The 20,061-nt window shown below is 41.4% G+C and overlaps 1 protein-coding gene across 1 annotated transcript; it reads right to left on the bottom strand.

Annotated features, from left to right (window-relative positions):
* Positions 1-4,083: 4,083 nt before the first annotated feature.
* On the bottom strand, positions 4,084-14,842 carry GPA33 (glycoprotein A33). The gene is made up of 7 exons (XM_030020266.1): positions 14,674-14,842; positions 10,187-10,338; positions 9,145-9,355; positions 8,429-8,587; positions 6,039-6,152; positions 5,384-5,507; positions 4,084-4,721 (listed from the first exon to the last, which is right to left on the bottom strand). Exons 1-7 carry the CDS (start codon positions 14,720-14,722, stop codon positions 4,640-4,642), a joined length of 891 nt encoding a protein of 296 aa, XP_029876126.1. The 5' UTR covers positions 14,723-14,842; the 3' UTR covers positions 4,084-4,639.
* Between the last annotated feature and the right edge of the window lie 5,219 nt (positions 14,843-20,061).

The following is a 20,061-nucleotide window of genomic DNA, read 5'->3' as shown; positions in this document are numbered from 1 at the left end:
GACTTTGTAAGCAGTAAAAGACCGAACAAGGAAAAAGTTGTCCTGTTGCTGAATGGTGTGAGTGATTTAGTAATGTGGCTGGAGTAACACAGGTAAGGCTGAGGTGCTCTGTAGCTTCTTTGTTTCAGTCTTTTCTAATAAGGTCTCTCAGAGCTCTATGCTCAGGAGGGGCTCAGGGAGGAGAACACCAGTAGTGGATGAAGAGTGAGTCAGGGATCAGTTGGGAGTTCTAGACCCATACAAGTCCATAGAGCCAGATGGGCTGCATCTGAGGATGCTGAGGAAAATACCTTTGCAAGGTCACAGAGAGCACAGGAAGTCCACAGCAATGGAAGGCTAATACTCATTCTTTTGACAGATGGATGCATCTACGAAATCATAGGCTGCTCAGCTCCACTGGACTCTTGGAAAAATCATGGAGGGAGTCTTCTTGGAACGTGTTTTTGGGTACGTGAAGGAGAAGAGGGCGACTGGAAGGAGTCAGCATGGATTTGCCAAGGCTAGATCATGCCTGACCAGCCTGGTTGCTTTCCATGATAGGTTTGTGAATAAAGGAAGAACAGTAGTGGTCAGTAGTGACTTTAGCAAGGCTTTCAGTACAGTCTCTCACAGTATGCTTGTGTCCAAGTTGGGATGTTACAGTGTGGATGGGTGGACAACCAGATGGGTAAAAATCTGTTCATACTCTACATGGAGGCCAGTAACAAGTGGGGTACTGAAGAATTCTATAGTATGGCCTGTTTAGTGTCTTTGGCAGTGATCTGGAGGTAGAGTGCACTCTTGCCTCCAGAAAATACCAAGCTGGGGAGACTGGCTGATACGCTTGAGGGCAGGACTGTTATACAGAAGGACCTAAACAGGCTGGAGGAGTGGGCTAATAGGAACCTTATGAAATGCAGCAAAGTCCTGCACCTAGGAAGGAAGAACCCTTTGCAACAGTACCATCAGGTCTCGCAGGAGAGCAAATTTGACAAGAAGAAGGCCCAAAACTAAGAAGGGAAGAAAAAAAAAGGGACTCTGGAAGGTGAAACAGGAACAAGGGTGTTGATAAGAATACTTGCCTTGAAGGGTGTATCAGACAACTGGGAATTCTGGCTGCTCCTTACCTCCATGCTTCTCCTGCATTGTGGTGATCTGTGTCTCTAGTCAGGTCATTTAACTTTTGTCCCATCACTCTGTCACTCATAAATGATAGTGATTTGCTTGCAACATTCAGTAGACCTTTGAGGTCCTTGGATGAAAAGTGCCTAGATAGGAATAAATCTTAAAAGGTAAGTGACTGATACTATGTACAAATAACAAACATTTTTTTTCCCTAGTAAGCCATATAGTATATTGCCTTCAGAATGTTATGAGCAAGTGAAAATGTTAATGTGAATGGAAACAATTAAAGCTGGGAAGTGAAGGAGCAGTGTACTGTGGAGATGTTCTTCCCCTTTAAACACAAGCGGGAAATGTGGTGTAGTCCTGGTTAATGTAATTGCTTTGAGCAGTGCAGGGTGAGCCAGTTTTTCAAATTGCATGCAAGATTTCTGTCTTGCCTGCTTTTCATTGGGTTGCTAGACTGATGAAGTGGACTTCTTTGCTTCCTTCATATGCTTCATTATAGAGTAAATGGCCTGTTGCAGGCTGCCGAGGTAGGGTCAGACAGAAAACAGGTAATTTTTGAATATCCTATTGGTATTCTTGCCAAAACAAATCTTGCTAAGTAATGATGTATCAAAATCTTACTGTGGTGGTTGTTCCACTTGGGGTAACAGATCTCAGCAGTCCTGCAGATGGGAAATGGTTTGGTGAGGGCTTAAATCCTTGTGTTCTGGTTCTTCCTGTTTGTGCACAGATAAAGCTTTTATGTGCATAATCTTCCAAATGAAAGTTGAGCATAACTAAACAGTAATTTACTAAGGCTGTGTAAAGGGTAAAGTAGGAATTTACTTTTCTGCCTGGTTGTTCATTTTCTGCCTACTTCCCACCTTTTGAGGGACGTGAGTATTGAAGTTGGGTATACATACATTAATTCTTTGGAATTAAGCAAGTATTGCTAGCTTTCCCCATCTTTCCCCCAAATATGTTAGTGCTTCTTCAATTTTGTTTAAAGTTGTGGATGTACTACAGGCTCTTGGAGTTATTCCTGCTTCAGAAGACATACAAGACACACAAGTAATTAATTCAGTCACAAGAAAATCAGTTGGAGTAAGATAGGAATTTGAATATGTGTATTTCTGGCTGACTGAGTTTAACAAATTGGTTGAGGAAGAACACATGTAGCATTCTGATAAATACACATCTTCCAAAATGTTAGTCTTTAAAAAAAAAAAAAAAAAGGGGGGGGGGTTGTGTGTTTAAGCATCAGTGAAATATCTCAGCCATCTCTCTATGTGCTATCACTTAGTTTATTTCCCAGTGTAGAACTGAGCTTAGCATTGCAGAACGTAAGTAGTTCTGCTTTAATCGTTGTCAAGTTTGACACTCTTGCTTTTTCCCTGCTAGTTCTTATGGAACCTGCTTACAGAGAATTGAATTAATGGTTTTGGGGGTCATTATGTAATCTGTTCTATATTTTGTGTCTGGTTTCTTCAGATAACTTAATGCAGATTTGCGAATCTGCATTTTTCTTTATGCTTAAAATGACGAATGTGTAAATATTTTCAAGACTTCAGCTAACAAGGAGCAATTAAGCTTCACATATTCAAAAAGTGAAGAGTATGGGATAGGTAACACAGTGTTAAAATGATTTAGAGGCCAGAGCCAGTTTCTGGCCCTAAATACTTCTGATAATTGTCAAGTCCTTTTGCTGGTCTTTCCAGTTAAGATCTTTGAAAATTCACATTACTATCCCTCAGCAGAAGCCCTCTTCAGCCCCAGGGAATAGGTGTTTGTGAGGGAACGGGGAGTGCTGACTAATGTCTGTAACATTTATGAAAGAAACAGCTTTTGTTTCACAGTAAAAACTTGTTATAATGCTAATTAGATAATTCATGCTATAATTGCTTGTTACAAAAGAGAATAAAATACATATCAGCTCTGTTTCTGAGCTATGCACCTCGTTTTTTATCTGCCTTCAGCTTCTGTGTGCAAAGTTCTTTTTTAGTCATCCATTTTTGCAATGTTTTGTCATGCATCTAAACTAAGCACAGGAATAGGTCCTCAGAATGTCTTGCTGAGTTGCATTTCAGGTTGTTCATTGCCAGAGTGATTTGGGTTTGTAGGTACTTTGTAAAGAACTCTGGTTGTTGGTCTTTGCAGTTGTTATTAGTACAAATGAATAATTACATTTCAAGTACCCTGTAAAACAAAGGCAGCCAGGAAGCAAGTTAGAATAACAATTCTGGTAGTCTGATTTGCATAGTTCAAAATCTAGAAAATGCTGCCCATGTGTAGGAGGATTGCTGGTTCTTCTTTAAAGTTGTATTTTAGATTTTTGTTACAGATTGAAAAGTAACTGCTTGGGGGTAAAGGGTATGTGGGAGGCATTGCAGTAAGTTTCTGAAACTCCTGAAGTCGAAGATGCAATAGAGAGCTTTGAAAGGATAAATATTGTAGAATAGGTCATTTATTGAACATGTCTTTTAAAAACCCCAAACAGCTCTTAATTAGCTTTAATACCATATTGGCAGTCTTTTGGACAGACAGTCTATTCTCTTCCAAAGATAAGATGCTAGCGATGGGAGTTCTCTCCACATTTTGCACATGCAGAGCTTCTGACTAAATGGTTACAAGTTTGAATAAAAAGGTACTTTTCCTCCTTTCCCCCCTTTTTTCTTTTTTTTTTTTTCCCTTCTTTTCATTAAAGAGGTACTTGCCATATACATGCTCTCACATTGTCACTTTTTCAAAAGCAGGAGCAATGGACTATTTCTGACGTGCCCATGCAACAGTCAGGAGGAAAGAATAATGTAATGAGAATTAGTATTTAGGAACTCTGTGAGCTGGAACTCATAAGTTCAGGAATCTGACAGTATATAGGCTACTAGACTGTTTCTAGATCTTATCAGCTGCCAATTACAAATCCATCTAACTTCTTACCTTATCCATTCCATTAGTATGTATTGTTCCAAACAGGAGACTTTCATTGGTCATCTGTTAATTTTTTCCATATTTTTATTTATATGCGCATGTATAATACATACAAAGAACACGTTTAATAAAATGTCCTTAAAAATCAGCTTGCTTCAGTCTGCATAAAATCGTTTCTATACCAGGCAATGCTGTAAGCTGATATTTGCATAACACTGTGGACAAGACTACCCTTCCTTGATGACTTGCGTTTGGTGACCTTCAAACCTTCTGTAGATCTGGGGATACAGCAGCAACTCTGTTCTCCAAATAGACCTGACTGGCTGCTTTTTTCAGAAAGTGGGAAGTCTAGAAAACGGCTTATTTTTGGATGACTGGGTGAAACAGTGCTTCGCATGCGTTTTTCTGCTGTGAGGTTATATATTAGTACTCGTTGTTATGTGTGGCACTTCTTTCCAGGGAGACAAGGATATTCTCACCCAGAACTTGAAGGCAGAGCCATTATCTCTCATTTTATTATTCAAAAAAAACCTTCTTGCTGTAAGAAAGAGGGATTGATTTCTTTTCTACAGTGGTGTCTGTGCCGCAGCAAATCCTGAAGATGGCATTGCCTCCTGCTGCTTCATTCATCTTCAACATCATCCTCTGCTCTCTGATGCCCTGTAGGCATCTCCTTGGAGGGTTCATTTCTATCTTCTCTCTCCCTAAAACATTGTTAAGGAGTAGAGATGTTTATGAAAAGCAGCTAGAAATTTTACTGAAGAGATTTTGTGTTAAAATGGTTTTAGACTGCTCTAAGCTGACCTCGAAGTGTACCAAACTGAAATCCGTAAGTCTTACTGGTGATGCAAGAGGTGCATGAGCTACTTTTTTTTCCATAGCATGTATATAGAGAAAATGTGACTGGTATATCTTTTCTCATCCCACTTTTCTTCCAATGGTCTGTTTCCATCATGAGAATAAATAAAAGGTTACTATCTTCAAGTGATAATTCTGAATGCAGAGCCTCAGAGTGATTTAGGCTAGCAAGGACAGTAACAGCTATAAGGACTGAGAGAAACGAGAAACAGTCTGGGCTTTGCTTCTCAGGTAGCTGTGTGTGCTTGACTGACATGGGCTTAGTAATTCAGTTCCAAGGTTTGAATGTTTGGGTTCTACCCCAGAGATCACAAAGGTGTCTGGTAATACTGGGCATATTCTGTGAGAAGAGATGGGAGCCACTAGGGTAGAAACTGAAAGGAGAAAGCAGTGCACACTTTCCTTGATTTCTTTTTTCTCCTATGCTTTCCACTCCATATGTTGATGCTAGAGGGAGAACGTGAACCCTTCATATGTTCCATTTGGTTTTCTAGAGAAAGGTACTTACGTCATCTCATAGTCCTTGTCCTTGTCTGCCCGACAGCAGCAGCAATAGGCTAAAATACCAATAACTATAATTGCAGCAACAGCTCCACCAATGATGCCAGCGTAAAGAGCTATGTTCATGGATGCTATACAGGAAGAAAAGAATTAGTCCTTTGCAGGGAGAATGGTATCAAATGAAATCAGCACCATCACTGGACTTCAAATCCTACCACCAGATGTCAGATCTCGCTACCAGATCCAGACTGAGTGGAAGCCACATTTATTTGACTACAGCAACTGGAATTAACTCTGTACTGGGTAGCTGATAAATCTGCAGGAGCAATCAGTTAGACAGTGGGAGGGAGGAGGCGCTGGATCTGTACAACTGATGCACTTTCTTGATAAAGTTTAGAATCAGACTTTGGGGGCTCAGGTCCATCTTACTTTACACTTATTTTTTTGTCATCTGTGAACTAACCCTATGAGTTAGTGAGTGCTCTATGAGCATGTAAACCAATGCAGAGAATCTGTCTTAAAGGTAAAAAAAAAAAGTGCTATTTTTTTGAGAGAAAGCAGAATTTTATAATTCTGACCACATTTTCTCCATTAATCCTTTGCCATTTAGCTAGGGTACTTTCTCTGGTACTACTCTTCTAGTAAGCAACCCCGTCCCTTACGTGGCACAACGCTGACTGTCATGTTGCAAAATTCCTTTCCCACAATGTTTGTTGAAGTGCAGATGTAAAAGCCAGAGGTATCCGCAGAGATGTTCTTCAGAGTTATTTGTTCCCCTGTTACAAAACACAAACCCAGTCCAAAAAAGAAAAGAATTAAAGCAGGGAAGGAAGCGAGGACAGCAGCCCTTCAATTCCAGCCCCAGGTAGTGGGAGTGATGAGAGGTTATTAAAGCTGATGGATTGCTCCGTCTTGCTCGGGAGCTGCCATGCTTGTCCCTAGGTTTTAGAGTGATTTGTGGGAGGACAAACGGAAGTGTGCTGTTTTGATTACAGGGAACATGTGGCATTAGAACATTGCTTTTAGAAAGAAAATTGTAGGTACAGGGTAAAGAAGTATGTGTGTTTAGTGAAAGCTCTTTTGCAGTGGATTTTGCTGAGAAACGTAAGATGGCCCAAACCAGCATCTGGCTTTGAGAACTGGCCATCTGATGAATTAACTTGTAAAACAACAAAAAGCTCTGAAATTCTCCAGCTCTTAGGAATTCAGATCTGAATTGTTTAGCAGTGGGGGAAATAGTTTTCTAGTCTTGAGAGGTGGTAAAGCCTGTGAAGATAAATGAAGGAAAAGAAATGCAGTGACATGGGATTGCTACAATACTGATGTTTTCTGTCCACCTAACAGAGCTTAGAACCATATACTAAAGCTTAGCTCTGTCTGTTCAAGCAGTCAGTTTTTGTTTGTTGTATCTCTAGCTAACATTTGTACATGTAGTCCATGCTTTTTGCTTGTGACCTGCTGATAAAGGTCCAGATTCCTGCTTTAAAAGAAAAAGGCTCTGAATACTTTTCAGTGACATTCCTGGTTTATTTTCCCTGTCATCTCACTTCTTTCCAGCCCACTTGTGGGACTGGGATTCTGTTTAGTCTCTGCTGGCGCCTAGCGCCAGATAGTAAAAGAGCATGCAAACCAAGAAATAACAGACTGCATGCTTGGTCTTGTTTTGTTTGGTTGGTTGGTTTTTAAGTCTCTACATACTGTCTGTGCTTACTTCCTTTTTTTTTTTTTTCTTTTGCAATGTGATGTTCATAGCTCTTGAAACTTGCAGTCTATAACCAGACTGTAAATCCTCCTATATTAAATCAAAAGTAATTGACTGGCGCGTCAAACTGGGAAAAATGCAGGTCAGATACTATCAGTTTTGGAGTGGCTCCTAAGGGGATTCTGCACATGCTGCAGCACTGGCACTTGCTTAGCACCAGTACTTAGCACAGAAAGAAACTGCTTGTAGCGACAGTAGGGCATCCAGCCAGCTTGGGACAGAAGGGGACAGCCGGCACACTACTTGGACATTGGTGCTCTGATGAAAACAGAAATGAGGTGGAAATGGATCAGAAGAGACGCCTGTCCCGGAGAAGAGCAGGATGATGGCAGAAGCAGGCAGGCAGCTGCTGCTGTAAGATGACAACTCCCAGTACATTCAGGGCTGTGCGTGATCCATTGGCACCACTTAGTGGCCAGTTAAATGAATAAGGTTTGTGTCCCTGGTGATATTTCATCCTTTGCATATTTTATGCAAGAATCGGCTAGTGAGTGTTGAATATCCTGTTGAGTCTGATCAAATTTAGTTTACCTCCATAGCAATGCTACAGTAAGTTAAACCAGGAGGGGTAGGTTCAGATACTCAGTCTTTCTCGAGCTGAACATACCAGGAAGAAACAAAGTTGTTTAAAGGAGTAAATCTGAGTCCTCTGTGACTACTACACTTCAAAGAGTATTAAACCCTCAATTCTGTGTGAATAGTTCTACTAAAGGTCCTGTCATGGAAATTCAGTTCCTTTTTTTTCCAGATTCTGACTTAAAATGAAAGCAGATAAAATTTCGGGGCCTGTGTGACAGTCCTAAAGAACCAGAAGCCTCTTTTGTGCTCAAAGCAGGAATAGTGTAACTGTTTCTCGTACTACCCTCCTCTAGGTGAGGAGTCATCTCTGGAAGGAAGGTAGCTTCCAGAGCCAACTTTTGTTTGCCTTCACTCCAGAAAGCGACCTGGTCATTGTTGAGCAAGCTGGGATATAAAGACACACCAGTTAGAAAACTCAGTGTTATTCCTCATGTTCTGCCCCCTGCTACGTCCAGCAATTGAGAAGTAATTCTGGCTGCTTCCAGAGTGAGCCAGCTTGTTACTGACCATTGTTACTTCCAGTAACAGTCCTTTTACCCCTGCTAAGTTACTCCTGAGTGTGTCTTGTATCAAAAGGACAACTTTTCAAAATCCTGGTCAGAGAAATTCCTAGAAAAAGCCTTAAGTGTGTTTTTATATTTGCATTTCAAAATCTTTCCAGCCCTGATCTACAGAGAGCTCAGAAACTTGATGTCTTTGAATTTCCCATACCTTCTGTTGTTTGTAGTACACGGGGCTCATTTTGTACATTGAAGCTTTGCCAGGTATATCTGGGCTTTGGGGAGCCCTCATGAGAAATGCAGGTCAGATTGATTGTCTGTCCATATTCTGCTGTCCCCAAAATCCTGCATTCTGGCTTGGATGGTGCAACTGTAGGAATTAAAAATGAAGGAATTTTATTAATCAGAAGTATTTTTTTGTTTCAACCCATCTCCTGCACCTGTGGGTTTTATTCTTGCTAAACAGAGGCTGGTCTTGCACCTACCACCTTCTTCTCAAAGGAACTGGAGTGAACTTGTCTCTAATTTGTTTCTTCCTTCTTGGCACTGGTCAGCCAAGAAGGAATTGTAAGATGCTTTTTGGGATATGTCTAATAGAGTTGGGTAACTCATCCTTTGATAACTGGAGTATGACAAGCCATAGGGGGAATGAGGAATGCCCTGTAATAAGGCAAGGGTTATTAGGAAAGTGAACTATACAACTCTAAAGACTGTTTTCTACAGTCAGGTATCTAAAGGAGTTGGGTGCTCTAAGCCTTCAAACTTACTTCCATAGTAGCAGGAAAAGACCAAACATGGAATTGTGGAGGATGACTTCCTGGGAAATTTTTTTTTCTGTTAGAAAATCTATTGTCTAAAACAATGTGGATATTAGAGGGAGGACAGCTTTTTAGCTAATGGATCTGGTCTTGCCTTCATCATGCTTACCAAGGACGAAAAGAGCCAAGGTTGCAGTCTGCCGGGGTGGGTCATTCCTTAGACGAACGTTGCATACGTATGTCCCATTGTCTTCCATAGTCACTGCATTGATGGTGATACTGATGTCCCCTTTGTCTACATCACCACTAAACTGTATACGGTTTTCATAGCCCTTGCCATACTGTACAAGTCCATCAAAATACCTAGTGACAGCATCATCCTGATAGAGAGGGAGGGAAAATGATCAATCTTAGTTTCTTCGGTGTGAGTCCACAACCTAACTCAATGGATTAGCCTACTCTTAAGAGCAGAGCAGCTTGGAAAGGAGAGCCTTAAACCGCCCCAGGTTGTCAAAAAGCCAAGAAAAACATAGAAATTCAAAAGGTTCTGGGTTTCTGTCTGGAATCCCCTTCTCCCACCTTATCTGAAGTTAGAGACTATGATTACACAAACTCCCTTGCTTTCTTCCAGCAAGGATCTTCAGAGAAGAAACCCTTGGCAGTTACTGCAAGGAGATCTTCAAAGGCTGCTTCCCCTCTCACTAATTCCCAAGAAGTCAAGGAGAACTTTAGAGGTCTCTTTACCTTCAAATACTCCACATGAATGTAGGAGATGTCAAGAATCTCTCCATGTACTATTATCATCAACTTAAAACTTTTTATATAGTATCAAAGATATGTATATATAGATAAATATCTATATAAAATACATACACTAAATAATATACATATTTTTTATAAGGTATCTGAGTATTTAACATATTTTAATAGATGTAAACCCACAGTACATACAGTGATGTATCTTCAGTACACAGTTGCAAGACCAAGAGACGGAAGAGAAGGGTGGGGGCTTGCCTAGTATCATGCAATAGATTTGGAGTAAATTGCATCTAGCATCAGAGTTTCTGTCTGCATAGTTCTGAGATTAAAGAAAGTCTTGAAGGAAGCTTTTTCTTCCAGCACACATTCCTGCCCACAGTCCTGCTTCCATCTCTCCTCCCACCCCTCTCTTGGATGCCTTATCATATGTTTCTTTATGCAACTTGATTTACCGCACTATTGATTTTCTTCCAGACAACAAAATCTCCTGAGGTAATGGAAGCCTTAGTTTTAAAATGACAGCGGAGAGTAACGTTGTTCCCTCGTGCCACCTGTATTTCCTTGGCAGGTGCTTCCACAGTGAGGCCATGAGCAGTCACCAGAACTAGGAAGAGAATAAATTCTGCACTCAGCAAAATTAATGACATCTGGATTCCACGTTTTGTCTCTTTGGCTTTCTTACGTGCCACAATAACCCCACATCCCCTCTGTCATCCATGACATTCCCCACTGAGCAAGAAGTGATGTATGCTGTGGCTGGTTGACTACAGGAAGCTGCTGCACAGGATGGCTAAGAGCTAAACTCTGCTTTCTGTTCTTCACTTCCCTCTTCTTAACCCAGACATACATTGCCATGGAGTTTATAAAGATGTTGGGGTTTTTTTCTGAGCCCTCTTTCAGTGTGATTGACATCCATTGACAGTTCTAAATATACAAAGGGAGACAGATAAACAGATAATACAAGTGCATCAGCAGTCTTGAGGATTCAGGCTAAACTAACAAATTGATATTGTCAAATTTCAGGGATCAGGAAAACCGTCACATAACTTGCCTCAATCCAAGTCCATAGAGAAGTGACATTTTGTGCTAGGGAATCAAAACCTGTTCATGTAATGCCCTGAAAAGAGAAAAACTTAGAAAAGCAAAGAGATCTTGGAAGAAACAAGAATAGCTATTCTTTTTTAAAAATGAGTAGTGTAGTAGTCAGCTTTCTCCAAGAACTGTAGCTCCTGCCTGTGGAGCACAGGAATAGCTGAGAGCTGACTAAAACAGAAATCCCTCTGTGCCCTGGTGAAGCATGCAGGACACAGGGTAGGTGTTTCTTGTGTGCTGTATTCCATTTGACTTGATGCTTAATTCATCATACCTGATGCTTAATTCATCATACCTGAGCATTAACTAGTGGCAGGTCTTAGTTATTCTCAGAATTGAGCTGGAGGTTTACCTCTGCCCTGCCATAGATGACCTTCATGCCTGTGGAAACCTGTGTTTAAAAACACCTCCTTTCTCCTTACAGTTTGTGTGGGGTTTTGGAATTTTTTTACAGCATCAAACTGAATCATTTGAAAAAAATCTAAGTCTGAAACCAGTTAAAGAGAGTGCAGGGAGGCAAGAAAGGGAGTGCTGCTCAGAGGCATTCCCATGGCAAAGAGGAACATGGTCCAGTAAGGAGGAAAGTGGAGGAGGGCAGACATGTATGCTCTCCCTGAGAGGGGCATGCTGTGTATGGTGGTGAAGGTTTGCTTCTGAAAGAACCAGGCTGAGTCAGCGTTCCCTGGAGAGGATTTACCTGGAAAGTTGCCATCTAGCAAGCTTTGGGTCCTCATTCTGCCATATCTCTGTCCAGATTAGATCCATAAGGAAGTGTAAAGTGTAAGGGAAAGAGCAAAAGACATCTAGATTCCACCTTGAGTTGCAAATGTGATTGTGAATACGTACTTTTAGACAGGAAAAAACCACAGCCACATGCATTAGGTCAGTAAGAGTAAGCCATTGGCAAATTGAGCACTACCAGATCCTTGACTATAACAGCAGTGAATGATAGTGTCCCTTAGAAAATAACAGCGTAGGGACCCAAAAGGTTTTGTTGTCACTGCACTAGGAACCTGCTGGTACCAATTCAGGTAATTGCACAGGGTAACACGGGACAGTTGGCACAGGGATCTGCTTTTAGCTGAAGTTCTCATCTTTTTGCATTCCCTGTCCCAGAACTGAGTTGTTCTGTGGTCTTGCACAGTTAATTAGTTAAGCGTGTGTTTTAGTCTCTTCCTCTGTGACATGGCTTGTGGTTTGTGTTCTCTCAGGGATTAATTCATCTACATCTGCTGACAGCTATGAGAAGGAAACCAGCAGGGCAAAGTATGTCTAACATGGTTTTATTGCAGCCACTCCCAGGTCTTTCCCTGCTCTGGAGCACCCAGTGCAAGGGCCATGTTTGCATAGCCCCAGAGCTCTCTCTGACTGTTGTTTTCATACAGCCCTCTGTATGAGAGACACCTATGAAAGCTTTCTTGTTGCCTGTCGCAACTGGATAGAGATGCCTTCCCGCATTCAGGTGAAAAGCACCACTGTCTATACTAGGAGATGGAGCAAACCCCATTTCTTGATCCTTTTGTCACTCAGAAACTGGTTCCACCAGGCGGGCTTCACTAACAGGTCATTAACTCAGCCCTGAGGCAGAGAAGAGACTGCCCAGCCCTAAGGCTTCCCCTCACAAGTGCTTTTCCTTCTTCCAATTGGATGACTCAAATTCTACAATAAATGATATCTTTGGTTTTTTTTTTCCAAACACGTCTTCAGTGCAGAGTTGGGGAACAGCTGAACCAAACACTGCGTACAAGAGACACAGCCCGTAACAAACGAGACTGCTTATTCATTTGTTGCCATCACCCTAATGCCCGATTTCTTCTGATGCTCTCCCATTTTTCATCCAAAACATCTCTTTCTGGCTCCCACTCCTCCCATGTTAGGGTTCCTTCTGGCTCTCAGGGAAGCTGCACAGTTTCATTCTGAGACGCCATTTAATCACGATGATTTCCTCCTTCCCCCTTCTCACCACATTTCACTTCTTCACAAAGTCACCCACAGGCAGCTGGTCATAGTCAGCATGTCTAAAAATTCGGGTTTATTCTTCAGGGGTTGGGTTTTTTTTCTGAGGGAAAATAATCTATTTGAAGTATGGCTGAAGGGAGGGGAGGGCCAATTCTGAAAGAAATTCAGAAAAGGAGAGAGGACAAATAGCCTATATAGTACTAGAGGGATGACATCACCAAGATTTAAGCCTTAGAATTACTTTTTTGTGTGTTATCAATTAGATTGTTTATAACATTTTAAGAAATTGAGAAAGCTTTTATCTTCCTCTGCTCAACTTAAACATTTGTACTTGTACAGAGGAAGAAGAAAATCAAAGTGAAGTGTCTATTTTCACATTCTTACTCAGTAAGTGTTAATCAAAACAGACTGAAAGGCAATTAGTAAAACTGGAAACAGAGGAGTATTCTGCTTGCTGAAGAAATTGAGATTCTGATCAAACAAAATTATTATTGCTGATTTGTCTTGGTAGATTTGGCTAGCGAGAAGAGTAGGAAAAGTGGAAATGTTTTACTTCACTTCTATGAGGAAATGCTTTGACTTTTAATTCCTCCAATCCTTTACCTCAGAATTTAGCTGAAATTTAATTCCAACGTGGGAGAGGGGAAACCTTTTAAATGTGAAATTTGCAGTAAAAGTGAATATTTTGTTTGATTCAGAATGACCATTTGGGGTTTTTCCTTCAGCAAGAAGTTCACAGTACCAGTTATTCACACAACTGCAGTGAAAAGCTGTACAGCAGGAGAAATCAGCCTGTGCCGAGATCCTGATGGAGCTCATTCAGGGCAGCTCTGGCATCCCAACACTGCACTGCCATGCACTGTGCAGTTTCTCCACTCCGCTGCAGTGCAGGAATCTGCTATATCTTCTCCAAAAATTTTTCACAGGCCAGTAATTTAACCCTGAATTATTACTGTTTGAGTCCTGCCCAAACAGGCAAGAAAAGCTTCACCCAACATACATATTTCTGCTCTGAAAAGTTTGCCATTTGTAATTTGGACAGCATGAAAGATGAGAATAATGAAAAAGAAGAATTAATACCAATAGTGTTACACAATTTATATAATGATCATCAAATCATGACCCAAGTCACATTTGTTACATATGGAGCACATCCACTTTTTCTAATTATGTTAAACTGTGAATTTCCTTCTTGTGGGTCTTATTGTTGAAGTGAGGTTTTCAGGATTTTTGGTAAAAAAACAAAGCAATTTCCATGTGTGTAGCTTTGAAGCCTGGAAGAAGGTGTAGGAGCATTGGTATAAGAAGATGAGAGAGGTTAAAAAGCAGTGGAACTGAGACTGCAGGCTCCACAAGGCAGGATGAGAAAGGGCGTCTGTGATGAAGGCCAAGGGTGAGCTGGCTGATTTATACGCATTAGTAGGGATTGTTGCGCATCCCCTTGACGTGAATAACATAGAGAGATCACAAGTTGTATCTGACTACATATAAACAGTAGGATTTAGACTACGGAGACATACAGTACATGCAGATTTATGTATAAAAGAATAAAACCCAAGGACTTTTCCACATCCAGCTGAGGAAGTTCCTTCTTCACAGATAAACATTGTATTTAACAGAAGCCATTAAAACTGTTTTAAAAAATATTTTCCAGCTTCATGAAGAATAGCATTCTTTTCCTTTTCCTAACACTGTCTTGCGGCTTTGGAAGATGCCTGTGAGTCTGGACATTCAGCACAGAGATGGTAAACATACCTGCCCAATCATAAACATGAAGGAACTTTTACTAAACAAAAAAGAAACACACAAAGTCCATTGAAGTACTCGGACTTTGTAGTGCTGTTTCCTTCTACCCAACCCTTGAGGACATAACCAAATTAGTACTCACTTGCACTGAAAATGAACAGCCAAAGTCTTTTCATTGCCGTCCTCCTCATCTCCCTTGTCTTACCTCAAGGTGCTCTTGTAATCTTTAGGTGGCTGGATAAGTAATTAGCTTTAGCTGAAGGGCTGCCTCACAGTAGCATCACAGGTTCACTGCCTCAGTCTCTTTTAAAGTGCTTCTTCCCTGGTCTGCCACTCCCCTTCTGGCTAGAATGACGAGCCAGTTCGCTTTGACTTCACTTCCTGCTGTCTGCCTAGGGGCAGAGAGGAGACTTGTGAACTCCTTCCCTAGTTGTGAACTTTCTTCCCCAATTAAACTGCCTTTCCCAGTTTCTTCTAACATGCCGGTACATAAAGCAAGAGAAGAGGCAACCGAAAGGGTGCGGTGACTGGGAGTGTACAATACAACAACTGAAGTCATGCATGTGATGACATGTAACTAGGGGAGGATAAGTCTCATTCATCTTAAATATTTATTAAGGGAGCCTCGGGCCAGAGTTAAAAAGGTACTGAAGTGTTTCACAATGCAGGCAGCTGCCCACATCCAGGCTTTAAGGAACTGAGGTGCCTAACTCCACTTACTTTAAATACCTGTAAGAATATGTAACTTACGAGAATTTGATGACTAATGGGTTACCTAAATATAAGTGAGATGCATCTCAGCCAGGTTCTTAAGCTTTTATGCCTCCTGTTCAACTGTCCCAGTGTGTAGTTTGTACAACAGCCGTAGGTACCAAAGGTACTTTCTACCTTTCCACTGAAAAAGGCTGTTAGATAAACCAGTCAATGGCTTGTAGCATGCTAGCTACGTATCCATTGAGGTGCATGCAGTGAAAGTCCAGCCACTGCTGATGTATTCTGGTTGGGCACTTGGAAAGCACAAATAACTGCTAATATAATTGACTGAAGAATAAAAGGAGGACTGATGGCAGCTCAGGCAAATACTTGACATTATATTTAATTGAGTGCAGCTGGCTAGCATGTCTTTTAAACTCTTCACTGCCAATAGGCAGGAAGGGATGTTTCTATCTGGGATAGTTATCTGTGCTCTATTTCTAGCCATTTGAGAGATGAAGTCACTTGTAGGGTGTGAGTGATCATTTTAAGCATCTTAGATGGGGACTTTGTGTCTTTAGACATCATCTTCAGATTAAATTAATCATACTCACAATGCAGTGAAAATACTGATGAACTCTGTTTTGATTTTTGAAGGAGGCTACCTCAAAAGTGGGCGTCTACACTGGAGATACCTGTGTTTAGTCCAGTAAAGTGGATCTGGATCTTGATCTCGTGGTGACACCATACTTGCATGGTAAACCTGCCAAAAGCCACACTAAAGACTGCCTTTTTGTCTATATGGCAGTTGTTCAAAACACCTCCAAGATAGTGAAATTTAGGAGTGACTGGAAATCCAATCCCTCTGATAGAAAGTACAATCTATACTTCCGTGCTTGATACATACCTCAGTTTTCTTCAAACAAACTGTTAGCACAAAGCAAATTAAAGCGCATGAGTACAGAAACTGTATTCTTTGGCAATCTTCCAAATGAGGACAGCCAGTAGAAAAATCCATCCTGCTGTATGCATCTTGTCCTTTGATAGGCTGCAGGCATTAGGAGATGGCAAGGACCCTGCAAAGAAAGGAGAGCCTTCTTCCAAAAACAGCTTGCTAACCTCTAAATGCTAACTACAAATGACTTAAGATGTAAACAAAACTGGAGCAAGGTCAGTAGTCTCCTTTCTCCTCTTTGGAGACTGCAAGGATGAGGTTCCTCACAAGGATGAGTTTCTTAAATTTTTACCTCCTTTAAAGACTTTAAGATCTTTGTGACTTTATCCCACAGCCTCCAGGGAGAGACATGTAGGATCTTTACTCTAGCTTCCACACTATTGATTTTGCTCCCATTTAATATTTTAACTGAATCTGATGAACAGAGATAGTGACAGAAATGCTATCACTGTACACCATCTGCCCATACTTCCTCTGTTAATTCTCAGTTCTCTGCATAACAGCTTTGAGTATTCACTGGAGGAACTTGGTTACAGTCCCTGACATACTGTACCAACTTGGTAAGCTTTCCATTACCCCCTTCACGGAAATAAGACTTTCACTATTGTTTATACAACTCTCTTCCCTCTCCTCTCTCCAATAATTTCAAAACCCACTTGACTGATTTCAGCTACATTTGACAGACAGATGGTAATCTTAAAGATGGGAAGTTCCTTTCAGTCTCATAAAAATCAGCAATCACAATCAGCTGGGATAAGAGAGAAATCTAAATTAATGGTACCTCTTCGGCATTAATAATTGTTTTCCATTCCAAGAATCTGTGGTTGCGCAACTGATGCCCCTAACCATGGTCTGACTTATCTCTTGCGCAGCCGGGCAGATAGGGAAATACGGTATAGTGAGTAGTCACAGGGGCAAGAGCTGATGGCTCCGTGAGGGATGTTTATTGTGCTGGCTCACCTGGGCTGCAGGATACATGTCCATTGGAAACCAGGCTTGTTAATCCCACTGCTTGTGGAAATACATGGGGTTTAGTCTGTTTTCTTAACTTCAGCAACTGGCTAGTAAAAAACCCACAATAGAGAGAACTTGCAGAGTTAAGCTGAAAACAGTGCCTATAACAATAGTTCCTCAAATACCTAAAGCAGGTCTGGGCTTAGTAACATTACTGTCTAAGAGATGGTACGTAGATTAAGCACTGCATTTTAACCCTGAAACAAATGCACTATTTTCACAAAAACTTGTCATTTAACTGTAAAAGTAACAAGGTGCATCCTCTCCAAGCATATTGACACGTGTCTAGTTCCACCACACTGGGGAGGAGGGACAGGCACTGGATCTCGCCTCACAGTCCATAACTTGGACAGGCTGCCTTATCTGGTGTCCGTGCAGAAATACTGGTGTGGAAATGATTCACTGTGGGAACAGTTTTACCCTGCCTATCAGCCACTCAGTTGCATTACAAGGAAATAAGTTGGTGCTGAGATTGATAATATTCTGTTGTTTTGGAGACTTAGCTGAATAAGACTGGTTTCCTAGGTATCATAGAGTGCATATGCTTCAACACCTGATACTTACATAAATCTGATATTAAGACACTTGTTTAGATGCACGTTATTTATTACTTCTGTTGGTTATTTAGGCCTAGATTGGAAAAGGTATTTAGGCACTTATATCCTGTCACTTTTCTCTGACAGTTCTGGTTGTGGGACTCAGGAGCTGTTGATAAATGCCAGAGGCAAATGTACAGTTTACCTATGAGAAGTCGGTAGAGCTGCCCAAACAGAAAGACTGGGACAGCTGGCAATTTTAAGATATTTTAATTTTCTTTCTGGGTTGACTTTCTTTCCCTGTCTAGTGTGAGCTGCCAAAACTCACAGGCATTGGCACCACAGGTAAAAGAACTGCCATAAGTAGGGGCAACACTGCCAAAGCTTTGCCATGGCCCTATTTGGGCTAACACAGACCTATGTCTTAGCATAGGCTGACATACATCGACTTCTTCATCACTCACCCATGGGCAATGCAAACCCTTGAAGTCTTGTTTTTGCTGATGGCTGCAGCTCTGGGGAATCTTTTTGCTGATATATAGGATTTTTAGGGGATATTATTAGCTTATTTACATGAAACTCCCATTGACATGAAAAGCTTTAATATGAAACTAGGGTGGCTTCATTGTCTTGCCAAAAATACATACTCTGATAAGGCTCACCTATAAAAGCCAGTGAGGATTAATGCATAGGTAGCATAGTGCTAACACTGTAAATGATAGTAACTCCAGTTAAGTTAAGACAGAGAAAGAGGAACCTTCCACCAAGATCCCATCTTTCCCGCCTAAGAGGACAGTACCTGGCCATGTTCAGTTTGGGTTCATCTTTTAATGGTTATATTAATCACCAATGAAAGATGCCCAACCACTTACAGCTTGTTACTTTTTGCTATGTTTGCATGTGCATAGATTCATTAGCAAAGATTTCTAGCATCCTTGCTTCTGTTCTGCATGGTCACCTTGATGCCATAAAGCAACACCTTGTAACAAGCAGTGAGGGATAGCTGCCAGGCTGCTTGCTGCCTGTGTATTCTCCACAACTCTGCAACATATGCGATCCTGTCTGCATCTCTACATGTGAATGGTTGTGATGGGCATGGCAGGGCTTTCAGGTCTAGCCATCATCCCCTGCTGCAGTTGTATCCTAAAGATTCATGAACAGGATTTTCAGAAGCAGCTCAGTGACTTAAAAGCATCAGTTTTTATGGGATGTCAATGGTATACGTGTTCCCACAACATTTAGGTCCTTTGAAAACTCTCTTCTCCAATAAGGGAGTTCATAGGCAAACTTCTTTAGATCACTCCCTGCCTCAATTAGCAGTAATTAACAAGAACACATGTGGCACTGCACTGCAGAAGTGGCTAAAAATGGCATTGCCTAGAGGATGCAGCTGTAGGATCAACACAATTCATCCTCTTTTGGTACATGAAACTGTTAGGATCTCTTCAAACTTGTAATCAGTAATCCATTTCTCCCCTTGATATGACACCCAAGATTCAATATACCACTTTCTCTTGTTCCTACTTGCTCACCCCAGTAACTTTATTAACACAAGTCTAGGCTATGAGCACACAAAGACTTGAGTGCCTGTTTCACAGCTCTTCCCTGCCATGATGTGGCATCCTTACAGATGTGGCCCTATCCCATGTGGGGATGCAGCACTCAAGTAAGAAGGAAGGGGGGTATGCAGGCCCTGCCCAGCAGCAAAGGTATCTCTGGTATGAGATAGGTCAGTTCTCTTTTCCACTTCCTTGCTTGTTTGCTTGTTTGTTTGCAAAAGGAATCAACAGTGGGATGTCATTGCATGACTCAGAACTGGAGCCCCCAGTACAGGTAAATAGCACTTAGACTTTCATCTGGTTCTGCCCCAGACCAGCCTGGCCCATGAGCTTTGCTGAGGAGTCAAGAGATGGGAACTGGAGGTTTCCTGTTTGAAAAGGCATCAGCGAAGACGGAGTGTACCTCAGTCCTAGCTCCTCCAAGAACAAAAATCAGCTAATTGTACAATCATAGAACCACAGAATGGTTTGGGTTGCAAGGGACCTTAAAGGTCATCTAGTCCAACCTTCCTGCCATGAGCAGGGACATTTTTCACTAGACCAGGTTGCTCAAAACCCCATCCAACTTGACCTTGAACACTTCAGTGATGGGGCATCCACAATTTCTCTGGACAACCTGTTCCACTGTCTCACCACCCTCATAGTAAAGAATTTCTTCCTTATATCTAATCTAAATCTACCCTTTTAGTTTAAAATCATTGCCCCTTGTTCTGTCACTACAGGCCCTGGTAAAAAGTTTCTCTCCATCTTTCTTATAAGATCCCCTTTAAGTA

The sequence above is a fragment of the Aquila chrysaetos genome, chromosome 7 (assembly GCF_900496995.4).
Source record: "Aquila chrysaetos chrysaetos chromosome 7, bAquChr1.4, whole genome shotgun sequence".
NCBI classification, from domain to species: Eukaryota; Metazoa; Chordata; class Aves; order Accipitriformes; family Accipitridae; genus Aquila; species Aquila chrysaetos.
This window is presented reverse-complemented; position numbering and strand designations above follow the sequence as displayed.

Coding starts and splice junctions, on each gene's coding strand:
- GPA33 (XM_030020266.1), bottom strand. CDS start 14,722: ATGAGGAGGACGGCAATGAAAAGACTTTGGCTGTTCATTTTCAGTGCA. Junction 6,153..8,428: donor TGTACTACAAACAACAGAAG/GTATGGGAAATT, acceptor GTTTTGTAACAG/GGGAACAAATAACTCTGAAG. Junction 5,508..6,038: donor GACAGTCAGCGTTGTGCCAC/GTAAGGGACGGG, acceptor CTTCCTGTATAG/CATCCATGAACATAGCTCTT.